The sequence below is a fragment of the Oncorhynchus nerka genome, linkage group LG25, assembly GCF_034236695.1.
Source record: "Oncorhynchus nerka isolate Pitt River linkage group LG25, Oner_Uvic_2.0, whole genome shotgun sequence".
Lineage (NCBI taxonomy): Eukaryota > Metazoa > Chordata > Actinopteri > Salmoniformes > Salmonidae > Oncorhynchus > Oncorhynchus nerka.
The window spans coordinates 33,972,642-33,997,501 of NC_088420.1; the positions used below are offsets into that span (position 1 = coordinate 33,972,642).

General features: G+C 41.3%; 1 protein-coding gene across 2 annotated transcripts in view; it reads right to left on the reverse strand.

Annotated features, from left to right (window-relative positions):
- Window positions 1-7,044: 7,044 nt before the first annotated feature.
- LOC115109412 (nuclear receptor ROR-alpha A) overlaps window positions 7,045-24,860 on the reverse strand; it is a 293,549-nt gene continuing 275,733 nt past the window's right edge. For both annotated transcript variants that reach the window (XM_029634268.2, XM_029634269.1), the window contains 8 exons: window positions 24,110-24,251; window positions 22,022-22,417; window positions 21,297-21,418; window positions 19,723-19,855; window positions 18,732-18,839; window positions 17,599-17,709; window positions 13,810-13,922; window positions 7,045-13,390 (listed from right to left, as the gene is read on the reverse strand). In XM_029634268.2, the coding sequence (XP_029490128.1) occupies window positions 13,226-13,390; window positions 13,810-13,922; window positions 17,599-17,709; window positions 18,732-18,839; window positions 19,723-19,855; window positions 21,297-21,418; window positions 22,022-22,417; window positions 24,110-24,251 (1,290 nt within the window). In that variant the 3' untranslated portion in view covers window positions 7,045-13,225. The remainder of the gene's footprint in view (window positions 13,391-13,809; window positions 13,923-17,598; window positions 17,710-18,731; window positions 18,840-19,722; window positions 19,856-21,296; window positions 21,419-22,021; window positions 22,418-24,109; window positions 24,252-24,860) is intronic.

Sequence of the window (24,860 nt, forward strand, 5' to 3'; positions counted from 1 at the left end):
AGAAAGCCACCTATTTCCTTAAGATAATACTTTAGATAATATAATACAGTTCTGAAGTGTTAGTCTTACCTTGTTAACAAGTCTTACAATGTTAACAGTAATTCCACTGCAGTCTACTCTACACCATTTAAAGAGACAGGCAAACATAATCAAGTGGCCGACATGGGACAAGAGGAAAATGTAATCTATCCACAAACTTCTGATCATTACGAGTTACATTATTAATAAACATACAGTACCAGTCAAAAGTTTAGCATACTCCTTCAAGACTGTTGGAAAAGCATTCCAGGTGAAGCTGGTTGACAGAATGCCAGGAGTGTGAAAAGCTGTCATTAATGCAAAGGGTGGCTACTTTGAATAATCTCAAATATAAAATACATTTTGATTAACACTCAAATAAACATGCTTAGACACGTTAATACAAAGTTATGGTTAAAATTGTGAGAGTCATTCGTGCTTGTCAAATTGTCAGCCTATTTAAGCTTGGTAGAATAATACTATAGATGCACTTAAAATGGTCATAAGACCAACTGTTATTCCATCATGCAACCTTGCAAGGGTTTCACTGTTGAGGAACACTCTCACTTTTGTGTAGGATGCATTGGTGCAATAATTTATTTATCCCAGGAATTAAGGCATCATGTCAAGATCTGCCAATCTGTGCAACATGCTCGAAATAACGATGACCTCGTACCTATCCACATGACAATGAGGTCATGCAACAGAATGCAAAGAATGGGGTCGAAAAGGTCAGTGTGCAAAATCCAGACATGAAAGATTGCTGCAAAAGAAACAAAGTGTGGTAGATCAAAAACATCAACACAGGAGAGAGAAAGTAGGTCTTCCATGCAATTTGTTTAGCTTTTTTGGATACATTAATTCTGGTGTATGATTTAGCATAGGTAGCTAGCTAACGTTTGCTAGCCAAGATTATTGATATACTAACAAGATATATGTCTCTCCGCCCCAACAATGGGAGTCGTTGTCCACAAAGCTGCATGGCGGGCAGTCGGAGGTATATTAGTGTGTTTATTTTCACACTTGGATGGCGCTTTCAGAAGCAAACTATTAGATTGTCAGAATGGGTAGCTTACTTTGTAGATACACAATAATTACAAGAAAGTACACCTCCAGATACACATCATTTTAACTCTCTAAATCCTGTGTAACACCTAGTAATTACATTGTACATTTTCATATATTACATCTACTTTGTGGTGTACATGTGTATTTATTCTCTCTCTTGTATGGCAAGGATGTTCAGGTTGTCATAATGGGCAACATACACATTAATTCTAAGTAATTTTTCTATTATAATCTGGGATGACACCCATATGGTAGACCCCAGTAAGTGAGGTTGACCTATATCTGTTTTTGTAAACTCAACCAAGATAACCCAGATGGTACACTTTGTGGGGGCAACTGCTAGCAACAACATTGAGTGGAGATTTTGAAGTGTGCACATTCACAGGTAGGTAATTAGAGCATATTGAGCCTCCATTCTGTGTAATCTCGGACACCCAGTGCATCTGTCCACAAAATATTACAACCTTGTGACAGTTATTACTGAATCAGATGCAACTGAGAAGAAACTAAACACTAAATTGGTGATTTTAATGGAAACTTTACCATTTGTAACAAGCATGGTAGCAAGCATTTGTTGTTACACCTCTGTAATTACAGAATGCAATTACAAACATTTACATGTTGATATAACAATATAAATATGAGTTATTACGATTCACTACAATACTCATTACTGTGTAATTACACATTTAATTACACGGTAATAAGGACCCTTTAAAAATAAGTTACCCAATATTGCCCCCTTTAGATTTTATATTGTAATTACATTCAGTAATGCACTTTCTCCTAAGCACTCTGAATGTTTTCTTAATCAATACATACAAGCCTCAAAGTTTGTTTTATAACTACTTGTAGAAGAACTCTAGAACCACACACCTATTTCTCAATGACCTCCAAGCTCTCTTAGGCAAGAGTTTTTGAAAAATGAATACACTGAGAGTGCCGCTACACTCCTTCACACCCCCACTCAGTTAAGATCCTCACGTAGATCCTGATGGTATAAGCCTGTTCCACTACCTACTTCTCTACTTGACTCATCACTCGGAGCCCTAGAAGTAGTGAACATGGATTATAGGGTAATGTCAGTGTACATGGATTGTAGGGTTAGGGTACATGATGAAGATAATCATTGGTTAGGGCCAGTGTACATGAATTTCACACACAGGGAAAAGGACCCCATCTACTGGACGCAGGCCTTATTGCAACTTCAATAAGGCCTGTGGACAGATTGTTCTGTTGGCATGGTTTGCCACTTTCTTCCACTAACAGTCAATTCATTATTAATTGACTATAAGTGGAAGAAAAAGGCAAACCTACTTATTCCCAAACATTTGGTTTTCAGAAACGAACTTCAACATTCCTGAAACTTTGAAAAGAAACATGATTGGGACTGAGGCCAGGGTTGAATCACATCAGTGGCAACCTGCATTAGCAAAACGAACACGTAGCTTTTCATTGCTTTTGTTTAGGGGTGTCGGAGGTCAAATCCACAATTGGATGCACCAAGTCATGTTAGTAGAAATATCATTCAGCCGCATTACAAGTTCGAACACTCGAATGTGTGAGGTAATCTACACCTCGAATAGGCTGATATAAATCAAAATTATTGAGCTTATTTATTTTAAATTTGAGTGTCATTATTTCTATATCGCCTACACTTTCTTGCTCTGAACTTCTAATGTGGGTTTGATATAGGGATGGTTTTAGTGACAGCCGCTCATGGATTTGACAGCTCTAATGCAGTTACACCTCTGACACCAACTAAACAAAAGCAATGAAAAAGCTATACGTTTTTCAGCTAAAACAAGTTGCCGGTGACCTATGTGAGAATGCTGTAAATTGACTACAGCTCAGCGTTCAACACCCTTGTACCCACAAAGTTTATCACTAAGCTAAGGACCCCGGGACTAAACACCTCCCTCTGCAACTGGATCCTGAACTTCCTGATGGGCTGCCCCCAGGTTGTAAGAGTAGGAAACAACACATCTGCCACGCTGATCCTCAACACTGGGGCCCCTCAGGGTGCGTGCTTTGTCCCCTCCTGTACTCCCTGTTCACCCACGACTGCGTGGCCAAGCACGACTCCAACACAATCATTAAGTTTGCTGACGACACAACTGTGGTAGGCCTGATCATCGACAACAATGAGACAGCCTATATGGAGGAGGTGAGAGACCTGGCAGTGTGGTGCCAAGACAACAACCTCTCCTTTCAATGTGAGCAAGACAAAGGAGCTGATTGTGGACTATAGGAAAAGGAGGGTCAAACAGGCCACCATTAAGATCGACTGGGCTGAAGTGGAGCGGGACAAGAGTTTCAAGTTCCTTGGTGTCCACATCACCAATGAACTATCATGGTCTAAACACACCAAGACAGTTGTGAAGAGGACACGACAACACCTTTTCCCTCTCATGAGACTGAAAAGATTTGGCATAGGTCCCCAGTTCTTCAAAAAGTTCTACAGCTGCACCATCGGTAGCATCCTGACCGGTTGCATGCCCGCCCTGTATGGCAACTGCTCGGCATCTGACCGTAAGGTGCTACATAGGGTAGTGTGTACAGCCTAGTACATTACTGGGGCAAAGCTAGGCAGTCAGGAAGGCCCAAAAAATTGTAAAAGACTACAGTTATCCAATTCATAGACTGTTCTCTCTGCTACCGCATGGCAAGCTGTACCGGAGCGCCAAGTCTAGTTCCAAAAGGCTTCTTAACAGCTTCTTACACCAAGCCTTAAGACTGCTGAACAATTAAATAAATGGCTACCTGGACTATTCACATTGACCCCCCCTCCTTTGTTTTTACACTGATGCTACCCGCTGCTTATTATCTATGCATGATCACTTTACCTCTACCAACATGAACAAATTAGCTCAATTAACCTGTACCCCCGCACATTGACTCGGTACCGGTAACCCCTCTATATATTTTTGTTATTATTATGTAATTTTCTTGTGTTACTTTATTTTGTTTACGTTAGTTTATTTAGTAAATATTTGCTTAACTCTATTTCTTGAACTGCATTGTTGGTTAAGCATTTCACAATAAGGTCTACACCTGTTGTATTGAACTCTGACCTGTATCAGGTAGGCCTAAGGAACCTGTGTATTGAACTACTGCAGTGCCTTCAGAAAGTATTTATACCCCTTGACTTATTCCCCATTTTTTTTGCGTTAGAGCTCGAATTCAAAATTGATTAAATATTTTATTTTTTCACCCACCTACACACAAAACCCCATAATGAAAAAACGAAAACAAGTTTTAAGATATTTTTGCAAATTTATGGAAATTGAAATACAGTAATGTCTAATTTCCATAGGTTTTCACACCCCAGAGTCAATACTTTGTAGAAACACATTTGGCAGCGATTACAGCTGTGAGTATTTCTGGGTAAGTCTGTAAGAGCTTTCCACACCTGGATTGTGCAACATTTGCCTATTATTCTTTTCAAAATTCTTCAAGCTCTGTTAAATTGGTTGTTGATCTTGGCTAGACTACCATTTTCAGTTCTTGCCATAGATTTTCAAGTAGATTTAAGTCAAAACTGTAACTCGGCCACTAAAGAACATTCACTGTCTTCTTGGTACATTAAGCAACTCCAGTGTATATTTGGGCTTGTGTTTTAGGTTATTGTCCTGCTGAAATGTGAATTTATCTTCCAGTTACTGGTGGAAAGCAGACTAAACAAGGTTTTCGTCTAGGATTTTGCCCGTGCATTCCGTTTATTTTTTGGCCTGAAAAACTCCCCACTCTTTAACGATTACAGGAATACCCATAACATGATGCAGCCACCACTACGCTTGAAAATATTCAGGACAAAAAGTGAATTGCTTTGCCACATTTTATAAAAGTATTACTACCTTAGTGCGTTGTTGGAAACAGGATGCATGTTTTGGTATATTTTTTTTCTGTACAGGCTTCCTTCTTTTAACTCTGTCAATTAGGTTAGTATTGTGGAGAAACTACAGTACAATGTTGTTGATCCATCCTCAGTTTTCTCCTATCACAGCCATTAAACTCTGTAACTGTTAGTCACCATTGGCCTTATGGTGATCCCTGAGTGGTTTCCTTTCTTTCCGGCAACTGAGTTAGGAAGGATGCCTGTATCTTTGTAGTGACATGGTGTATTTATACACCATCCAAAGAGTAATGTTTGTTTCTTTATAGATTTTTTTTTTTTTTTTTGGGGGTATTAAAAATACAATCTACCTGCAGTGAAGCCGCTCAACATTTACATTACAATCAGTCATCTAACAGACTCCCATCCGGAGCGACCCACAGAAGCAACCAGTGTCAACGCCCTGCTTAAGGTCACGTCGACAGATCTCCCACAGGGTCAAAAACGGGGATCCGAACCAGCGACATATCAACCACTGGCTCAAGCTCCCAACCCGCCAGGTCACCAGCCCTCCAAGATCCCCCCCCCCAACAACCAACAAAATTAACAAAAGAGAAAAAAGACAAAGAGAAAGGAAAACAGAAAACAATGCAAAAAACAAATTATATCAAGGACAACAAAAATCATAACAGCAAGGTCCACTGAATACATTTGAGTGCATGTATGGTGCATGTAAGAGTAATTAATAACTTCACCATGCTTAAAACCTCTTGGGGCTAGGGGGGAGAATTTTCACTGTTGGATAAATAGTGTGCCCAATTTCAACTTCCTGCTACTCATGCTAAGAATATAAGATATGCATATTATTCATAGATTTGGATAGAAAAGACTCTGAAGTTTCTAAAACTGTTTGAATCATGTCTGTGAATATAACAGAACTTATGTAGCAGGCAAAACCCAGAGGACTAACTGTTCAGATTTTTTTCCCTCTCTCTGTTCCCTGAATTGTCATTGCCCAGGGATATTTCTTAGGAACTTGTTTTCAGTTCCTACCGCTTCCACTGGATGTCCCCAGTCTTTGGAATTTGGTTGAGGTTATTCCTTTGTGCAATGAAGAAGTAGGCCAACTAGGAACTGGGTACACTGTTGAGAGTTGCGCAAGACGTAAAAAGTATCGCTGGTTTGTTTTCATTCTTGTATTGAACACAGAAAGACCTGTCTACAATTTGATAGATTATTAACGTTTAAAAATACCTAAAGTTGTATTACAAAAGTAGTTTGAAATATTTTGGCAAAGTTTATAGGCAACTTTTGAAATATTTTGTAGTGACGTTGTGTTTTTTGTAAGATTATTTTTTTCTGGATCAAACGCGCTTTATAAATGGACATTTTGGATATATATGGACAGAATTAATCGAACAAAATGACCAATTGTGATGTTTATGGGACATAAAGAAGCTTGTCAAAGGTAATGCATGTTTTATATTTTATTTCAGCGTTTTGTGTAGCGCCTGCAGGGTTGAGATATGCTAAAGGTATAATCCAATGACTGCTTTTTATTTTGGCCCATCTACCAATAGATGGGTGCCCTTTTTTGGATGGCTATTGTAAACCTCCCTGAGGGACCTTATAGATAATTATATGTGTGGGGTACAGAGATGAGGAAGTCATTCAAAAATCATGTCAAACAATATTATTGCAGACAGAGTGAGTCCATGCAACTTATGTGACTTGTTAAGCACATTTTTACTCCTGAACTGATTTAGACCTTCAAAAAACATAATTCCACTTTGACAAAAATCTCAATATAATACATTTAAAATGTGTGCTGTAACACAACAAAAGTCAAGGGTTGTGGATACTTTCTGAAGGCACTGTATCTGTGTAGTCGCAGGGCTCGCCAACCCTGTTCCTGGAGAGCTACCGTCCTGTAGTGTTTTTGCTCCAACCCTAATCTAGCACACCTGATTCTAATATAGCTGGTTGATAAACTGAATCAGGTTAGTGACAACTGGTGTAAGATTGAAAACCTACAGGAGGGTAGCACTCCAGGATCAGGTTTGGAGAGCTCTGATGTAGTGTATTGTATAAAAGGAGACAGACAATAGAGAGACAACCAGAAATTAAGAGCCCATTACAAGCGGGAAATTTTATTATGGGATAACAGCACATAAAGCACATCTAAAATCGATGTGTCCAATGCACTTTTAATAAAGGTAATATTAAAGGTACAGTTTCTAAGTACAATATAACAACATTCATATTAGAATGGAAAGTATTTAAAAGACAACATTGCATTTCTTATTTTTCTTTACACCTGTATGTACAAAATGAATCAAAATACTTATTTCCATATTTAAGAATCAGACAAGAAGGAGCAAAACTACTTTTGTGAATAGACTACCTGCTAAAGAGAGCTCAAAAGAGCTGGATAAAAAGGTACATGATCATCTGTTCCCATCGTAAGTAGCAAACATGTGACTTAAAAATTTGTGACAACCACATACCGGTTTCTGCTTTCTACAGTTCATACTGCTTTCACAAGGAGAAATATCCCACCCACACTCGACCCATCATGAAGTTACCCCAACCCCTTGAGCTTACATTAAACACAGAACATTAAAGAAATTCAGATGTGTTGTATGCATCTTTTGCATACACATATGAATATTTGAAATACAATGCATTAGTCAATTATCTGTTCTCAATAAAGAAATTATCATTTTATGATCACAAAACAAAGTGAAAAACATCAACGTGGATTGTCCATTCTTTTGTCAAATCCAGAACCTGGATCAGCAGGTCATCTTTTATGCAATATTGTCAGCCAGAATGTACTTCATCAATTTGACCATTTTACATTACTACATCCTTCCCAGTTATGCTACTCAGACGAGAGGGAGAAACGTATTTATATCTGAATATCTAACATGGTGCCTTAAATAAAAAAGAAAATGTGTACTTTATAAAGACAGAATATGAGAAATGTAGTAACACATAGGTGACAGAGTTAACCTACGTGCAAATACATTGTCAGCTGAGTACATGTTCGGAAAACAAAAACAATAACATTGAATACCATTTATGCATCCTGTAACACTGAGAGGCACTCAGTGTAGTACATTGTGTATTATTGCAAGCACATTCTGGCTGATATTTGCTACTGAGTGAAAAGAAAAAAAAAGGTTACAAAAAATATATAACCTCTAACGGTGATCTTTTTCATGTACATTTTTTCTAATAACACAATGGTGGTGCCAAAGGTCTAAACTGGTCTAAAAGAAAAACACTGTTTCAGGGCAGACTAACTTTGAAATAAGGAAGCCATAAAATGGCTGTTTTAAATGGACAATAGCACAGTACTTTCCTATGTAAAGTAAAGTACTACACAGCTTAAAGAGGTAAATATGACCAGCTACAGCCTCAGCAAGTGGTTTTTTACAATCAGAACAAAGAAAAACAATACTGCTGTTTCAGACTTTTTTTTCAGAAATCAGAAGAGCAACCCTTAAATAACCAGTTTATTAGTAGATACTGGTTTTGATAATAATTTAAGTAAGAATGAAATAAGAGCCTTTACCCCAGGACTAGCACACTGATACAGGTACTGTACTGGCTGGGTTTTGAAGTACATTTACCACTATCATCATCATCATTACCATGATTATTTATTGTCCTAATATCAATAATGCACCAATACTTAATGAAATGAATGGACTAATAGGGTGGCCAAGTCTAGGAATCAAGACTTTGTCCACAAAAGGAACTTACCTAGCACCACACATCAAGATAACACAAAATAAATGTTGGCACACCCTACCACTATCAATCTAATCCTAAAGGAGAGAAGGATATTAAAATCAGAGATATTGTACAGCATGGTGTATTTGATAAACATATAAATATTTGTAGGCCTTAGTAGCAGTATTTTCTCCTTACCTATACAGACAGAAGTTAAAGTTACCTTTATACATGTGATCAATAATAACATTAAATATTGTGGATTAAAAGTTGAGGATGAGGGAGAGAGAGAAATTAAGATATATAGTTTACAGGTCACGAGGTTTTATCCTCCACCTGGGAACAGAACCAATCAAATATACTGACTAAACAATATAACAACCAAAACCAAATAACACAAATTAAAACAAAAATGATAAATAAGAAGTGTATTTACATGCAGATGTCCAAAGCCTATGCACAAAATTAAAATAATGCACCACATATTATTGCTTGACATTCGATTATGGCTAGAAGTTTTTTTTTCTCAATTTTCCATTTTTACTATATTCTAAAATGTTTTTTTAAATATTTTTTTAATCTTAAAACTGTATTAGCTGTGCTTTGGAAAATGAGAGTATTGTTAAAATGCAATTTAACTGACTGATAGATCTGGGTAACTCTTCAATACAGCACAGTTGTAAGCATGACATCACACATACCTTTACAATCTGTATTCTATGGCAAATAAATAGGAGTCCCATGATTCCTAGGAAGTCAAATCATCTCAAGATAACATGTATGACATGCAGGATGGTGTGTTGTCCCTTGTCAACTTGTCTCTTTTTCTACCAATTACTCTGCACTGAACACGTCATGAGACTGAGTGGTTAGTCATTTGCTCCAGTGCGCTTTGAAGGACTATAAATTGTAAAGAGGTATTATGTCATGCTTATAACACTTAAACCCTATACGGGATGGAACAAATCTCTGTTACCGAATCCAGGGAAAGACCTACCAGACTCCTCATTCACATAACCCTTTCCCTCTTAGTTTATTAAAGCCTTGTCTGGGGTTTATCTTATGCACACAGTGAGTACACAAACACACACACACACACACACACACACACACGCACACTATTGCTTGTTTACACGAGTGACACAGAGACAGAAGGACCATAAGGTGTTATTCACATTGATATACTAGCAGACTCAGCAGCAATCCTTTGCTACATATGTCTAAAATGAAAGCATGCAGGATGATGTATCCCTCCACGCCATGTGGGTGCAGAGATGTTTGTTGAAACTGACAGACACAATGCCTCTGATCATTTCCCATTGTCAAATCAATATTGCTATCAAACTGTACACAAACAAAGACATAACAACACAGGGAACAGACCTATAATTTAGGACCAGTTTGATAGGCATAGAGACAGAGAATGACATCTGTGTTTCAGGAAATGGGATTCCACTCCAGTGGCTACCTGGCAGAAACCTATCATAGTTACTTGCACACAGCTACCAAATAGTTCTTGGCTGAGAATATGCTAGGGGGCAAGCGTAGAAAAAGTAAAGATTTGACTCACTTAGTGAAAAGAAGGTACAGTACTGCATGTCCAATGTGCTACGAAAAAGTTAACCTGCCTCCCATAATAAATCGAGAGCTGTCAAAGAGTATGAGAAGCTCATAAATTAATGAAATAGCAAAGCATATGCTACGCATACATTATGTCCAGGGGAAAGAGACCTGCTTCCCCGGTCTGTCTGTATGTTACCTCCCTGAGCATCCATGTCTCTCTCACTGGGCCACAGGGCAGGCCCGCTATCACCTGGATTGTCAATCACTGTTTGAGACAGACTGGGTTTCACTGGTTGGGAGTAGTGGTTACTGGTGGTCACCCAGGCCCTTATTTAAGCACAGCATTAATATAGCCGAAAGGAGAGATATTTTATATTGCGTAAGTATATTTGGTTTATCTAACACAGAGGGTAATCATAATAATACATTTGTGACAATGGCCCTGGTGACATTGGAGTCCACATGAAGAACGTTATCATTGGAATTGTATCTAATAGAAATATAGTGTAGATGAAATAATAACTATTCTGTATGGCCAATGGGAAAACTGACTGTAAACATGGGAAAAATAAAGTTTTGTTTTTGTCATGAGCTTGACTTCTAGTTCTGGTGCTTAGCCAAACAGCCCCTTAAGTACTTTACATCAGCAATGGAAAATACTACTCAGTAATGAATTTCACATGTTCTTCTTTACCCCTTAATATTGAACATCCCTGAACAAAACATAAACTAAACCTAATGAGGACCAACAACACAAGAGATCAAATTTCAAACAGAACGCGTAAAATAACTCTTCCCTGAGGGGTGACAGCACAAGATTCTCTGTCTTGTACACATTTCACGGCAGAGGAATGATCGTGTACAAAAACAATAAAACAACACTATGGTGAGGGTTGTGTCTAAACTGCACCCATGCTGTTATGGGTTATCTAAAGGGATATCAGGATTCAATGGGAATTCTCTACAAGCCACCATTGAGTTTTCTGGAATGTCAGAACAATTAATTCTATATTATGGGCATGTAAACGGCAAAGCAGGAGCAACAACTTACTATATGGCACATCCAGAGGGTTTTCTACCGCTTCTCTACCACACCGACAAGAAAGACACACGCAACAAAACCACAACAACAAAACATTCTGAAAATAGCACTTGTTCTACCATTGTCATGTTTCTCTACTAGTCATACAAACAGCTTCTCTAATTATTGCAGGAATATAGTAAGTGCTACCTGACTTCTCTTTCTCTCCCCCTCTCTTTCATGAGTTTAATTCACTCTACATGTTACAAAAATAGAAGCTTTACTACCAGACAAGGCTTTGAATATTACATCTCCTTCTTCCCCCTTTTCTGTCCCATAACAAATGGCATAGCTTGGCTGAGGCCTTTGGGGAAGAGGCAGTCAGTCACTCCTCCACACTGATAACACAAACACACTAGCGTGTAAGGGTAAACAGAAGGATCAACAGATGGTCTGAGGCCTGTGTGGACCACTCTCTAATCGGCATTGTACTGTATTTCAAAAGTTCTCTATCACATGGCCTACTGTGTCTCTACTTTCCACTAGATGGAGACGTTGGATTGAGCAGGAAACATCTGCAGCATCAGCAATTCAGCCCAGGTTTATTTTGCATGTGTGCTTTTGTTTGAGAGTGCATGCATGTGTGTCGGCGGTATTAAACAAATAGGTGATGGAGTGAATGTGACTTGCCTGCCTCTCCAGAACATACCATCCTAGCAATCTCACAGCCAAACCCAAGCTAGCCAAAACAAACCCCCACCCAGAACAGCATTGTCTGCAGCTCTAAGGACTAGCCTCTGTGACCATGGTTCAACTGGTATTTCTTGTGCACATGCAACACATCACTAGGTAATATACAAGTCTTAAATTAAAGAAAGGTGCAAATAAAAGTGCCTTATCAATTCAACAATTAAGAATTGTCTAACTACTAATATCATACATTTTATTTAAAATAGAATCTATAAACATTACTTTTTTTTCTGTATAGTAAGTACTTATACGTATACCCTGTAGTACATTATAAAACAGGTGGAATGGACCCTTATCGTTGTGGCGGTGCCCTATGTTTCTCCAGGGTATCTGTCCACACAAGGATTAATAGCAGATGGCCTTACATGATTTCACTAAGCAACCATGGTGGATGGAGTCTTTGACAGCTAAAATCATTGTGTTTTGACTAGAATTACCAGAATTCTACTTTTCTTTTTAGATGATTGTCCATAGAGAGGTGCCGTTTACATTGCCTCACACTGAAGGAGCCTCTCTCAAAGTCGCTGCGAGTTCTCATTCTAAACACTGCATTCCAAACATACAACTAAACACAAGAGAACAGGGGCTGAACTTGACCAGGACATGCACATTAGCAGCAATGAATTTCCATTTGTGATTCTCACAGAAGCTTTACCAAGGATTAATGGAGGATAAACATGCCCTGGCAGCTATCTTCGTTGGTGTATATGATACAGTTAAGATTGAAACTGTATTCCAATGCAATAAGACATGGGACATTGAAGCTCCAGAGGAGAAGTGGAGAGCCAGATCGTTGGTTGCTGAGGAGAATTTTAGGTTAGGCATGTGCACAGACATATTCAATCATTTTCTCCATACAAGTAAATGATCTTTTGTGGAAACAAGTCCAAACAATGAGTGCTAAACAGTGTGAGACATCCTGGGAACATGCTGGAATGATGTGCATGAGAGGGTCAAGTTCATCCAAAAAGAAAGCATTGTCTCCAACTTTTCTTCATGTCCCCTGGGCTTAGAGTCCCACCTGGGTTCTAAACGGAGACAACTAAACCCAGTGAAATAAACAGACAGAATCAAACCCCCCTAACCCTCCCCTCCAGAAAGAAAAATAGATAAAAGTGTGCAGTGTGCCGTCCGTCCTGGTTTGTGCAGGGCACCGTTAAAGTGTCTCAGATTCATGCTCCCTATGACATTCCCCGCGTGACCACACTGGCACCTGGCAGGGCTACTGGCTACCCGTCAATGGGCATGGACTGCTCAAAGTCCGATCCGAAGAGCTCCTTGTATAACGGGGGAAAGTGGGAACGCACAATGTCTGGGTATATTGCTTTGAAAGCCGTCAGCTTCTCTGTATGCCTGCTGCACAGCGCTCGCAGTGTTGACACTTTGCATATCAACTGTGTGAGAAAAGAAAAGAGACAGGCTGTTATTTAGATTCACAGTAAGGCAAGGACATGGAGATACGCTAAAGAAAAACATATCTAAATTCACTTTCACACAGGGGCAAACAGACTGGTAAATATTGATACAGGCACTCAAGCAGGGGAAATCTTGACAATTCTTATGGAGCTTGCATGCCATTGTTACATATCTTCTCATCTCTGCTCAAAAATATGAACTTAGTTTAGCTTGCGTATGCTGTCAACCATGAAATCTACTGCTTGATTTTCATACAATAATGGATCACTGCATTACTGTAAACAATCTTTTTCAGAGTCCGTGAGAGGTTTCGATAATCCAGCTGAGTTTAGGTCTTTATAGTGTCCCTTATAGATGACAGATATAGTTTGAGTAGGTGTATGGGTGTGAGGTGTACCTTGGTGAGTATGCCATCCTCTCTGTGGTTCTTCTGCAGGACATGCTGCAGTGCCAGCTGGATCTTCTGCTGGAGTTTCTCCACCTTTACCTTCTCCTGGAGCCAGGACCGGTCTACACAGAGAATAAGAAACACACTCATTATCAGCACTGCAATGTTTACAGAATCTACAGTTGATGAATACACTGAGTATAACAAACATTAGGAACACCTTCCGAATGGCTCACATCAAAACCATTATCCCAGAAACCTAGACTCACTCCAATTCGCATACCGCCCCAACAGATGATGCAATCTCAATTGCACGCCACACTGCCCTTTTCCACCAGGACAAAAGGAACACCTATGCGAGAATGCTGTTCATTGACTACAGCTCAGCATTCCCACAAAGCTCATCACTAAGCTAAGGACCCTGGGACTAAACACCTCCCTCTGCAATTGGATCCTGGACTTCCTGACGGGTCACGCCCAGGTGGTAAGAGTAGGCAACAACACATCTGCCACGCTGATCTTCAACAAGGAGGCCCATCAGGGGTGCGTGCTTAGTCCCAACCTGTACTCCCTGTTCACCCACGACTGCGTGGCCAAGCACAACCAACACCATCATTAAGTTTGAATACAACACAATGTGGTAGGCCTGATCACCGACAATGATGAGACAGCCTACAGTGACTTGCGAAACTATTCACCCCCCTTGGCATTTTTCCTATTTTGTTGCCTTACAACCTGAAATTAAAATGTATTTCTTGGGGTGTTTTGTATTATTGATTTACACAATATGCCTATCACTTTGAAGATGCAAAATCCTTTTTATTGTAAAAAAACAAGAAATAATAAGAAAAAAACAAAAGATATGAGCGTGCATAACTATTCACCCCCCCAAAGTCAATACTTTGTAGAGCCAACTTTTGCAGCAATTACAGCTGCAAGTCTCTTGGGGTATGTCTCTGTAAGCTTGGCACATCTAGCCATTGGGATTTTTGCCCATTCTTTAAGGCAAAACTGCTCCAGCTCCTTCAAGTTGGATGGGTTCCGCTGGTGTACAGCAATCTTTAAGTCATACTATAAATTCTCAATTGGATTGAGGTCTGGGCTTTGACTAGGCCATTCCAAGACATTTAATGTTTCCCCTTAAACCACTCGAATGTTCCTTTAGCAGTATGCTTAGTGTCATTGTCCTGCTGGAAGGTGAACCTCCGTCCCAGTCTCAAATCTCTGGACGACAAACAGGCTTCCCTCAAGAATATCCCTGTATTTACTGCCATCATTCCTTCAATTCTGACCAGTTTCCCAGTCCCTGCCGATGAAAAACATCATCACAGCATGATGCTGCCACCCCCATGCTTCACTGTGGGGACAGTGTTCTCGGGGTGAAGAGAGATGTTGCGTTTGCGCCAGACATAGCGTTTTCTTTGATGGTCAAAAAGCTAAATTTCTGTCTCATCTGACCAGAGTACCTTCTATATGTTTGGGGAGTCTCCCACATGCCTTTTGGCAAACACCAAACGTGTTTGCTTATTTTTTTTCTTTAAGCAATGGCTTTTTTCTGCCACTCTTCAGTAAAGCCCAGCTCTGTGGAGTGTACGGCTTAAAGTGATCCGATGGACAGATACTCCAATCTCCACTGTGGAGCTTTGCAGCTCCTTCAGGGTTATCTTTGGTCTCTTTGTTGCTTCTCTGATTAATGCCCTCCTTGCCTGGTGAGCGGCCCTCACTTGGCAGCTTTGTTGTGGTGCCATATTCTTTCCATTTTCTAATAATGGATTTAATGGTGCTCCGTGGGATGTTCAAAGTTTCTGATATGTTTTTATAACTAAACCCTGATCTGTACTTCTCCACAACTTTGTCCCTGACCTGTTTGGAGAGCTCCTTGTTGTTCATGGTGCCGCTTGCTTGGTGATGCCCCTTGCTTAGTGGTGTTGCAGACTCTGGGGCCTTTCAGAACAGGTGTATATATACTGATCATGTGACACTTAAACTCCACCTGTGTGCAATCAAACTAATTACGTGACCTCTGAAGGTAATTGGTTGCAACAGATCTTATTTAGGGGCTTCATGGCAAATACATATGCACGCACCACTTTTCCGTTTTTCATTTCTCTTCACCAATTTGGACTATTTTGTGTATGTTCATTACATGAAATCCAAATAAAAATCAATTTAAATTACAGGTAATTTAACAAAATAGGAAAAACTCCAAGGGGGATGAATACTTTTGCAAGGCACTATATAGGGAGGAGGTCAGAGACCTGGTAGTGTGGTGCCCGGACAACAACCTCTCCCTCAATGTGCTGATCATGGACTACAAGAAAAGGCCAAAACAGGCTCCCATTAACATTGACGGGGCTGAAGTGGAGTGGGTCGAGAGCTTGAAGTTCCTTGGTGTCCACATCACCAACAAACACTCATGGTCCAAACACACTAAGGCTGTGGTGAAGAGGGCACGACAACGCCTATTCCCCCTCAGAAGAATTAAAAGATTTGTCATGGACCCCAGATCATCAAAAAGTTCTACAGCTACACCCTCGAGAGCATTCTGAGCGGTTGCATCAATGCCTAGTATGGCAACTGCTCGGCATTCGACAGTAAGGCGCTACAGAAGGTAGTGCGTACGGCTCAATACATCACTGGGGCCAACATTCCTGCCATCCAGGACCTCTATACTAGGCGGTGTCAGTGTAAGGCCCAAAAAAATTGTCAAAGACTCCAGTCACCTAAGTCATAGACTGTTCTCTCTGCTAATTGCATGGCGTGGTACCAGAGTGGTACTCTTGGTACCAGAGTGCCAAGTCTAGGTCCAAAAGGCTCCTTAACAGCTTTTACCCCCAATAAGACTGCTGAACAATTAATCAAATGGCCACCCAGACTATTTGCATTGACACCCCCCTCCTTGGTTTTACACTGCTGCTACTTGCTGTTCATTATCTACTTTACCCCTACCCACATGTACAAATTACCTCGACTAACCTGTATCCTCGCACATTGACTCGGTACCGGTATGCCCGGTATATAGCCTTGTTATTGTTAGTGTATTGTGTTACATATTTACTAAATAAACTAAAGTAAAAAAAAAAAATCTTCAAACTGCATTGTTGGTTAAGGGCTTGAAAGTAAGTATTTCACAGTAAGATCTACACCTGTTGTATTCGGCACATGTGACAAACAAAATTTGATTTGATTTAATATTGAGTTGCACCCACTTTTGCCCTCGTCGGGGCATGGACTCTACAAGGTGTCAAATGCGTTCTACAGGGATGCTAGCCCATATTGACTCCAATGCTTCCCACAGTTGTGTCAAGTTGGCCGGATGTCTTTTGGGTGGTGGATCATTCTTGATGTATAAGGGAAACTGCGTTGCAGTTCTTGACACAAACTGGTTCGCCTGGCACCTACTACCATACCCCTTTCAAAGGCACTTATTAAGTCTTTCCCTGTGAAAGGCACAATGTTTAAAAATCATTCTTTAACATGTCTCCCCCCTTCATCTACACTGATTTAAATGGATTTAACAAGGGATCGTAACTTTCATCTGGATTCACTTGGTCAGTCTATGTCATGGAAAGAACAGGTGTCCTTAATGTTTTGTCAACTCAGTGTATGTTGTACTCCGCAACACTCAGTAATCAGATATACTGATTTCTGGCTTCTGTGTCTAATTGAGGAACATGCTGGATGGATGGTGTTCAATGGAATGCTGTTTGGAGAAGTTTCAGGGCAAGAGGGTACATAAGAGACCCTGCAGTGTGTATCTGCAAATCTGTCATTTCTTGTACTGCGAACGACACCTACCTGCAGACATCAACACGAACGCGGAGAACAGGGCGATCTCATCCTCAGACAGGTGCATAGAACACAAGTTCTTCCCAAACTCGAAGACGGAGCTGATCAAATCGTCACAGCCTGCCACAGCAAAGGACACAGACACAGAGACAGTGGGTTGGGGATGAGGGTGAGGCAGACCAAAGAGCAAGTCACACTCTTGATCTTTATTGGGAGAGAGGCACACAGGCAGAGAGGGGAGAGGTGCAGTGCACTGACAGCACAGGGGAGTGTCTGAGGCGGAACAAGCAATGCTTTTACTGACATCCCTCCCCGACTAGTCCCATTCTGGCAGTTGGGTGGAATTACGCAACCTGGAATGAGGTCACAAATGAGCCTTTTAGTTAGATCAATTATTGGGGATTGTGAGGGACAGGCTAATGCCAGCTAATGCCAGTGCAACTCTGGAGCCCCATCACTCTGCTGCCTCCCCTGTTCCGGCCCCAAGCCTCTCCATTCTGGAGCACTGTCTGTCTGACTGACTGACTGAGGACACTGGAAGGCTTGTTTGGGAAGCCACATTCAAGACACTGAATAGCACAGCACTGTTCCTCTTCAGTCTTGCACACACGCACGAACGTGCATGCACAACGCACACACAGACAGACCGGTTTATGCATTCACACTATGCTTTCACACCGGCGCTAGGACACATTAATTTCCTCCAAAGGCATTTGGATGCACGGGAGAATGCACTGTAGAGAGTCTTAGTAATGTCATGGCATTCAAAAGCAAATGCTATTTGCTTCCACCTGAGATATTCTATGGCTGACTTTCAATGATGGTTTTGATATAACTCTCCCAAAGGGCATTCAATCTGGCTTTATTTATTGCAGCCTAACAGGAGTTATATGGAGCAGCAGTGATTCAGTAAGAATGTTATTCTGCCATATGTATCCACTGGGGAGAGGAGAGCCAGGTGAGGCAGGGATGAGTTCTCAGTGTTAGCTTCCTGGCTCTCATTACAACTTTGTCTGTTATAAAGCAATGCAAGCTTGTGCAAATAAGTGCTACACACACACACACACAAGCTCAGATTTGCAGACACACTTGCGCACACACACGCACACACGTGCACAGCATTGGACTCTTGCAGCACTTACCTAATGACTTAAACACATCGGGCCCAGCATACTTTCCGTCGAAATAGACTGTGTTGTTTTGAGAGTCGAAGGCACGGCACATTCTGACAAACACAACCTCCAAAGAGCCTGCAGAGGAGACAGAAATACCATAATGCTAAATTCTTCTCTTCCACAGATCGAGCTAGAGTTGCCAGTCTTGCATCACTAGGCCCAACACAGCATATGCAATATTTGATCGTTTTTCCTCCTTCATTTGTGTGTTATACCCCCGAGTCCTTTTAAACAGAAACCCATGACATAAAAGACTGGAACTAGTAATAACATTACATTTATATACTGAAAATTGTACCCCAATAAAAAAAGGATAGTGAAACAATGCTGTATATGGCTGTGCTGTGTGGGACTGGATTAGAGGGTAAAAGAGGTGTAATAGAAAATATTACTGCACTTTATGAGATGGCACTGGTTTAAAATGTCACATGAGACAAGAGATCTCTGCCGCCATTTCCTTATTAATATTGGCAATGCTAATGCAAATAAAAACCCAGGGAAAACTGAGATAAATACCCATGGGAGGCGGATGGGTTTGTCTATTTCTTTGTGTACGTATGTGTGTGTGTTTTTTGTGTGTGTGTGCATTGTGAAGCTATTAGTTTGGGCAGATATCATCAACGGCAGAGCAGAGAGAGGAGGCCTTCATGATAGCTAGTGTCTCAGCAACACTGTAGTCCCTTTAATGCCTATAAGCCTGAATACTGTTATTCTGTAATGAGCAGAGAGACAGGGACATAGAGGGACAGAGACACAGAAGGAAGAGACACAGATGAGCTGTGGAACAGAGGGAGAAAGCAGGCAGGGTGGAGCCTCCTGGCTCTGTGACACACACAGTCAGTATGTGAGGGAGGCTTTGTATAGTCAGGTCAGCTATGCCCTTGTGACAACGCCTGAGGGGGGTGAAGGGGGATGTGGGAGAGAGACGGCAGTGGGCCGTGTTGACGGGCTGTCATACCTGCTTTCAGAAGCACTATCTGATCGTTCTGACACAGCTCCATGAAGCCGTCGATGCGCTTGGCAAACTCCACCACGTACTGGATGGCCTCTGTGATTTTGATAGCACACAGCTGCCACATGACCTCCCGGGGCTAGGGGGAATGAGAGAGAAAAGGCTTATCTGGTGTAGAAAAGGATGGGATGGAATTAGCTAGTTGGGTCGTTCCACGAAATGACTCCCTTTTGGGTAGTGTAACTTGAAGAGCATATGTTTAACGTAATAAAAAAAACATGTTGTTTTTCCATCTTAAGAGGTTAAATAAATACAAATACTATAGTTAGCGCCTATTGAGTGTCAAATAAAGAGGAATGGAAGCTTGTTGTGTGCAACAGGGAGGTGCAATTGAACGCTTCAAAGAATATTTTCAATTGTTAAAACATTTCTAGCCTGTCTATCTATGGGTAACAGGTTTGACGTGTTCTTTTTTCTTTTAACCTTTATTTAACTAGGCTAGTCAATTCTTATTTACAATGATGGCCTACCGGGGAACAGTGGGTTAAATACACTATATTTAATGTAGATTAAGGGGAAAAGACAGGTTAAATAATAATTTTCATGCCTTGAGACAATTGAGACATGGGTTGTGTATGTGTGCCATTCAGAGGGTGAATGGGCAAGACAAAATATGTAAGTTGTTTGAACTGGGTATGGTAGGAGGTGCCAGGCACACCGGTTTGTGTCAAGAACTGCAAAGCTGCTGGGTTTTTCACACTCGTCAATTTCCTGTGTGCATCAAGAATGATCCACCAAGGACATCCAGCCAACTTTACACAATTGTGGAAAGCATTGGAGTCAACATGGGCCAGCATCCCTGTATAATGCTTTCGACACCTTGGAGGGGGGATGCAGCTCAATATAGGGAAGGTGTTCTTAAAGTTTTGTACACTCAGTGTATATACAGGTATATTAAGTAGAAATCGTGCACTCATATTGAATTTTAAATCCCATTATATTAAACAAAGTGCCCTTTAATATAGACCATATGGAAAATGCAATAAATCAGGTTTTTCATGTGAATAAAGACTTGCTAAATGCCAAAATTCAGCATTTTGACATTTCCCTCTGTATGAATTCTGTGACTTCTAGGAAGATAATCCCAAACATTTCTCCACGTTTTCACCATCATTGTATTTTGTTGGTTTGACAAAGTCCTTTCTGAAGATTATTTATTTCATGTGTTTAGTGATACATTTTAAGGTGCAAAAAAAAGAACATTGAAGATCTGATACTCAAATCATAGTGTAAAAGCACTCTTTTTTAAAAAACATTTTCTGGTGTTTTGTGGTGGAAAACTGAGCGGTTGGAGCATAACAAGGCCGTTAACAGTTGACATCAATAAGGGATCATAGCTTTCACCTGGTCAGTCTGTCATGGAAAGAGCAGGTGTCCTAATTTTTTGTATACTCAAAGGGATGCAAAAGGGACTCATTTTGTGGAACGACCCAGGAGTTGTGTTGTGTTGTGTTTCCAGAACAGTGAGTACTGTTCATATGGTCGTGATACTGGTGATGGAAGGTGGCAGTTTACCATACCTTGATCTGGTAGCTCTCCATCTCCTCCTGCAGGAAGGCCTGCCAGGTCATCTGCTGCAGCTCCTCTCTCAGGTACTGACACGTCTCCATGTGGGACTTGGAGATGTTCTGGGCCAGGTGCTCTGCAACACAACCACATAGCACAGCACAGCACATCAGAACAGTGTCAGACCTGAATGCTGCTCACAGGGAATGGGAAGACCTCACAGATGAAATACACCATATAAAAATACAATTTATTTACTGAGCTTTCAACTAGGAGGAGGAGAGTGTGGGCTTTTTTTTGACTGGGAAGAGGCTTGTTGACATTTCCTTTTACTGCCTCCAGGAAGCTCCCAGCTGAAGCTTCAGTCAAACCCAATCTAACTGTGACCCAAACAGAGGGGGAGGTGGGGCAGTCAGCCGCACAATATTACTCACTGAAACAAAGGTCACATTTGTTCAGAGAGAAATATTGAGTATAAAAATGTAAATGATTTTGAAAACACATCTGTTAAAAGGAGTTCCAAGGCACAGGGGAGCCTAAAAAAATGATTTCCCCAGATGAGTGCCCTGCTGGATCCTGATTGGCCCTAATTAATGGAAACTAATTACAAAAAAAGAGGCTATTTTAATGAGTGTTGGAGATGAGTCTCCAACCTACTGCTATTTTAAGAAACCTTTGTGTCGTTTGCCCCACGGTTGAGTTGTTCTCCCCCCTCCTCCCGTCTCCCCCTGCTCCTCACCTAGCTCAGCCATGGACACGGTGGGGGATGTCTCTCCGTTGGTAAAGGAGCAGTAGGGGAAGAAGCCTGAGCCGGGGGCGAAGTCGCAGATGGGCTCAGGCTTGATGCCATTGATGTCCAGGCCGGACTGGTCAGGGGAGGGCTGGATGTCCAGGTAGAAGCTGCTGACTGCTGAATCGGGCTTGCAGCCGTCGGGGGTGTGGCTGTCCATATAGCCACTGAGGTCATCGTGGAGCTCTGTGAGGCCATTGGCCGAGAGGCCGTAGGTGGGTGTGAGTGGCTCAGCCTCGCCGGGCTGCTGCTGGTGGTCACGCTGCGCCTGCTGCAGCCGGTGTTTCTGCACCTCCGCATACAGGCTGTCCCGCTGCTTCTTCGACATGCGCCCAAACTTCACCGCTGTAGGGAGAGAGGGAGGGAGAGAGCAGACACTCCTTCACTACTGAAACTGACATAACACTGGCCTGTGTCTCAAGTTTAGCCTGTCTATACCAGGTAAGGAGATGTATGTGTTTCAGTGGGTATTAACGAAACCTTAAACACTAACATCTTTATTGCATAAAAACTCCAACAAGGGAGCAACCTACAGTAAGCCCGAATTAGTCACAGCTTACGGGTCAACTCATACCCATTTCAGACAGAAGATTTATGTGGTATATCATCTGTAAAAATACAAGGCAATGTATATACGAACCCCTTTCAAAGAGCCCCTTATTTACAACTTTCTTGCAGATATACCCTTTTCATACATATCAGTGGGAAACTGGCGAATTGGGAGGGGTGGGGGTGTTCAAATCAAATCGTTATTGGTCACATACACATGGTTAGCAGATGTTATTGCAGTGTAGTGAAATGCTTGTGCTTCTAGTTCCGACAGTGTAGCAATATCTAACAAGTAACATCTAACAATTCCACAACAACTACCTAATACACACAAATCTAAGTAAAGGAATACGAATATATAAATATAAATATATGGATGAGCAATGTCAGAGCAGCATAGGCTAAGATGCAATAGATAGTATAGAATACAGTATATACATATGAGATGAGTAATGCAAGATATGGAAACATTATTAAAGTGACATTATTAAATTTACTAGTGTTCCATTTATTAAAGTGGCGAATGATTTCAAGTCTGTACTGTATGTACTCTAGACAGGAGCCTCTCTGTGCTACTGATGTTAAACCATTGTGGGCGTTTTGCATTTCAAATTAGAGAGGTGTTAAACAATGGACGTGTTAATTTATTTACTGGAAAAAAAAGCTGAGAACTATTCACACAGACCTGATACCTGTATTTTGGTTACACGATTGAGAAAATGGAGGAACCATGATTAGGTCTTTAGGTGGCTTTAATTGACCATTTTACCCCTACCTCTTACAGGTATACCAAAAAGCTGACAGAAAAAGCAGGCATGGTAAAATAATGAGATCTTGGTTTGTATATGACAGGGATATCAGATACAAGACAGGCTTTGTGTTTCACGGAGTCCTGCAGACTAAACAGAGCTGGTCATGAGAGTGACCGCCCCTCTCAGACAGTGTTCTGGGGACTGCACATTTAGATTTTTGCCCATTGCATACACAGCTTATTCAAATAATCAAAGCTAGAATATGAGCTGGTTATTTGAATCAGCTGTGTAGTGCTAGGGCAAAGTCGGTGAAACCCTGGTCTAGACCATAATTCTCAACTCTGACCCCCTCCTCCCCCATAGACACTCACCTGTGTTCTCCCATCCCCCCGCCTCACCTGCACCAGTCCAGCACTAATGACACCTCCTAACAACCCTCTATTCATCAGACCTACTTTCTGTCACACCTGCCAATTTACCCCCACGGCCACGCCAATTACTAGTGGAACATACACAGGCAGCGACATCACTGACGTTTGTCTAGACCACCATTTCCTACTCTAACCACATTAAGAGTGGTGTCCGTTATGATATAACAATCTGTTACATCTATCAGTAATTCAGTCAGAGCATATTCCAGTTGTTCTACTTGTCTATAATATTCTATTCACTTTCATGGATTGTGCTGCCTTAGAAGCATGTCTGTCCCCTCCTGTCGACTAGACGCTGTACGTACCGTCCCGTGACATGCCCACTGCCAGACACTTCTGCAGCCGGCAGTGCTGGCAGCGGTTGCGGCTGGTGCGGTCGATCAGGCAGTTCTTCTGACGGGGGCATGAGTAGGCCGCATTGCTCTGTTGACTCCTCCTGAAGAAGCCCTAAGACCGGAGAGAGGGAGGGGGAGACCGCACTGATTATAATATTAACCACAGTGGCCCTGCTGTATCCAATGACTGATTGGCTTTTATTCCTGTAAACATAAAAGGATATTGTGTTTCACTGGGTACTTATTGAGAGTGATGAAGCCGACAATATTCATCACTATGGAGGGTACTGTCGCTAAAATAAATGTACAAGAATACTGCCATGCCAGTGCTTTGCAGGCTATTGTGTTCTAGTATCAGTTGTATAAAGCTCTATGTTGTTTTATTGATGTGTTTTAACAATGTGTACTGCAGGGGGTGGTGTGTTTGGCTGTGATCGTAATGGTAGGCAGTATCTTTCTATAGTCTGGGTTATTAGTGTTGATTAACAGGGCTCCAACATGTGCGGCGCTAAAGGATGGCACACAGGATGGCACACGCACCCCGATTGGATTCCTCATCCTTTGACTTAATGAATTGATTCCGGCACATCATTAACATGCCCCACTCCACTGCTCCATACACATATGTCTTAATTAGCTGCTCATTGGCTGTTTAATTACAAGAAAACAGCTGACAGCTGCCAAGTTGCTTCATAAATGGCAGCCATTACGGGAGCCAGGC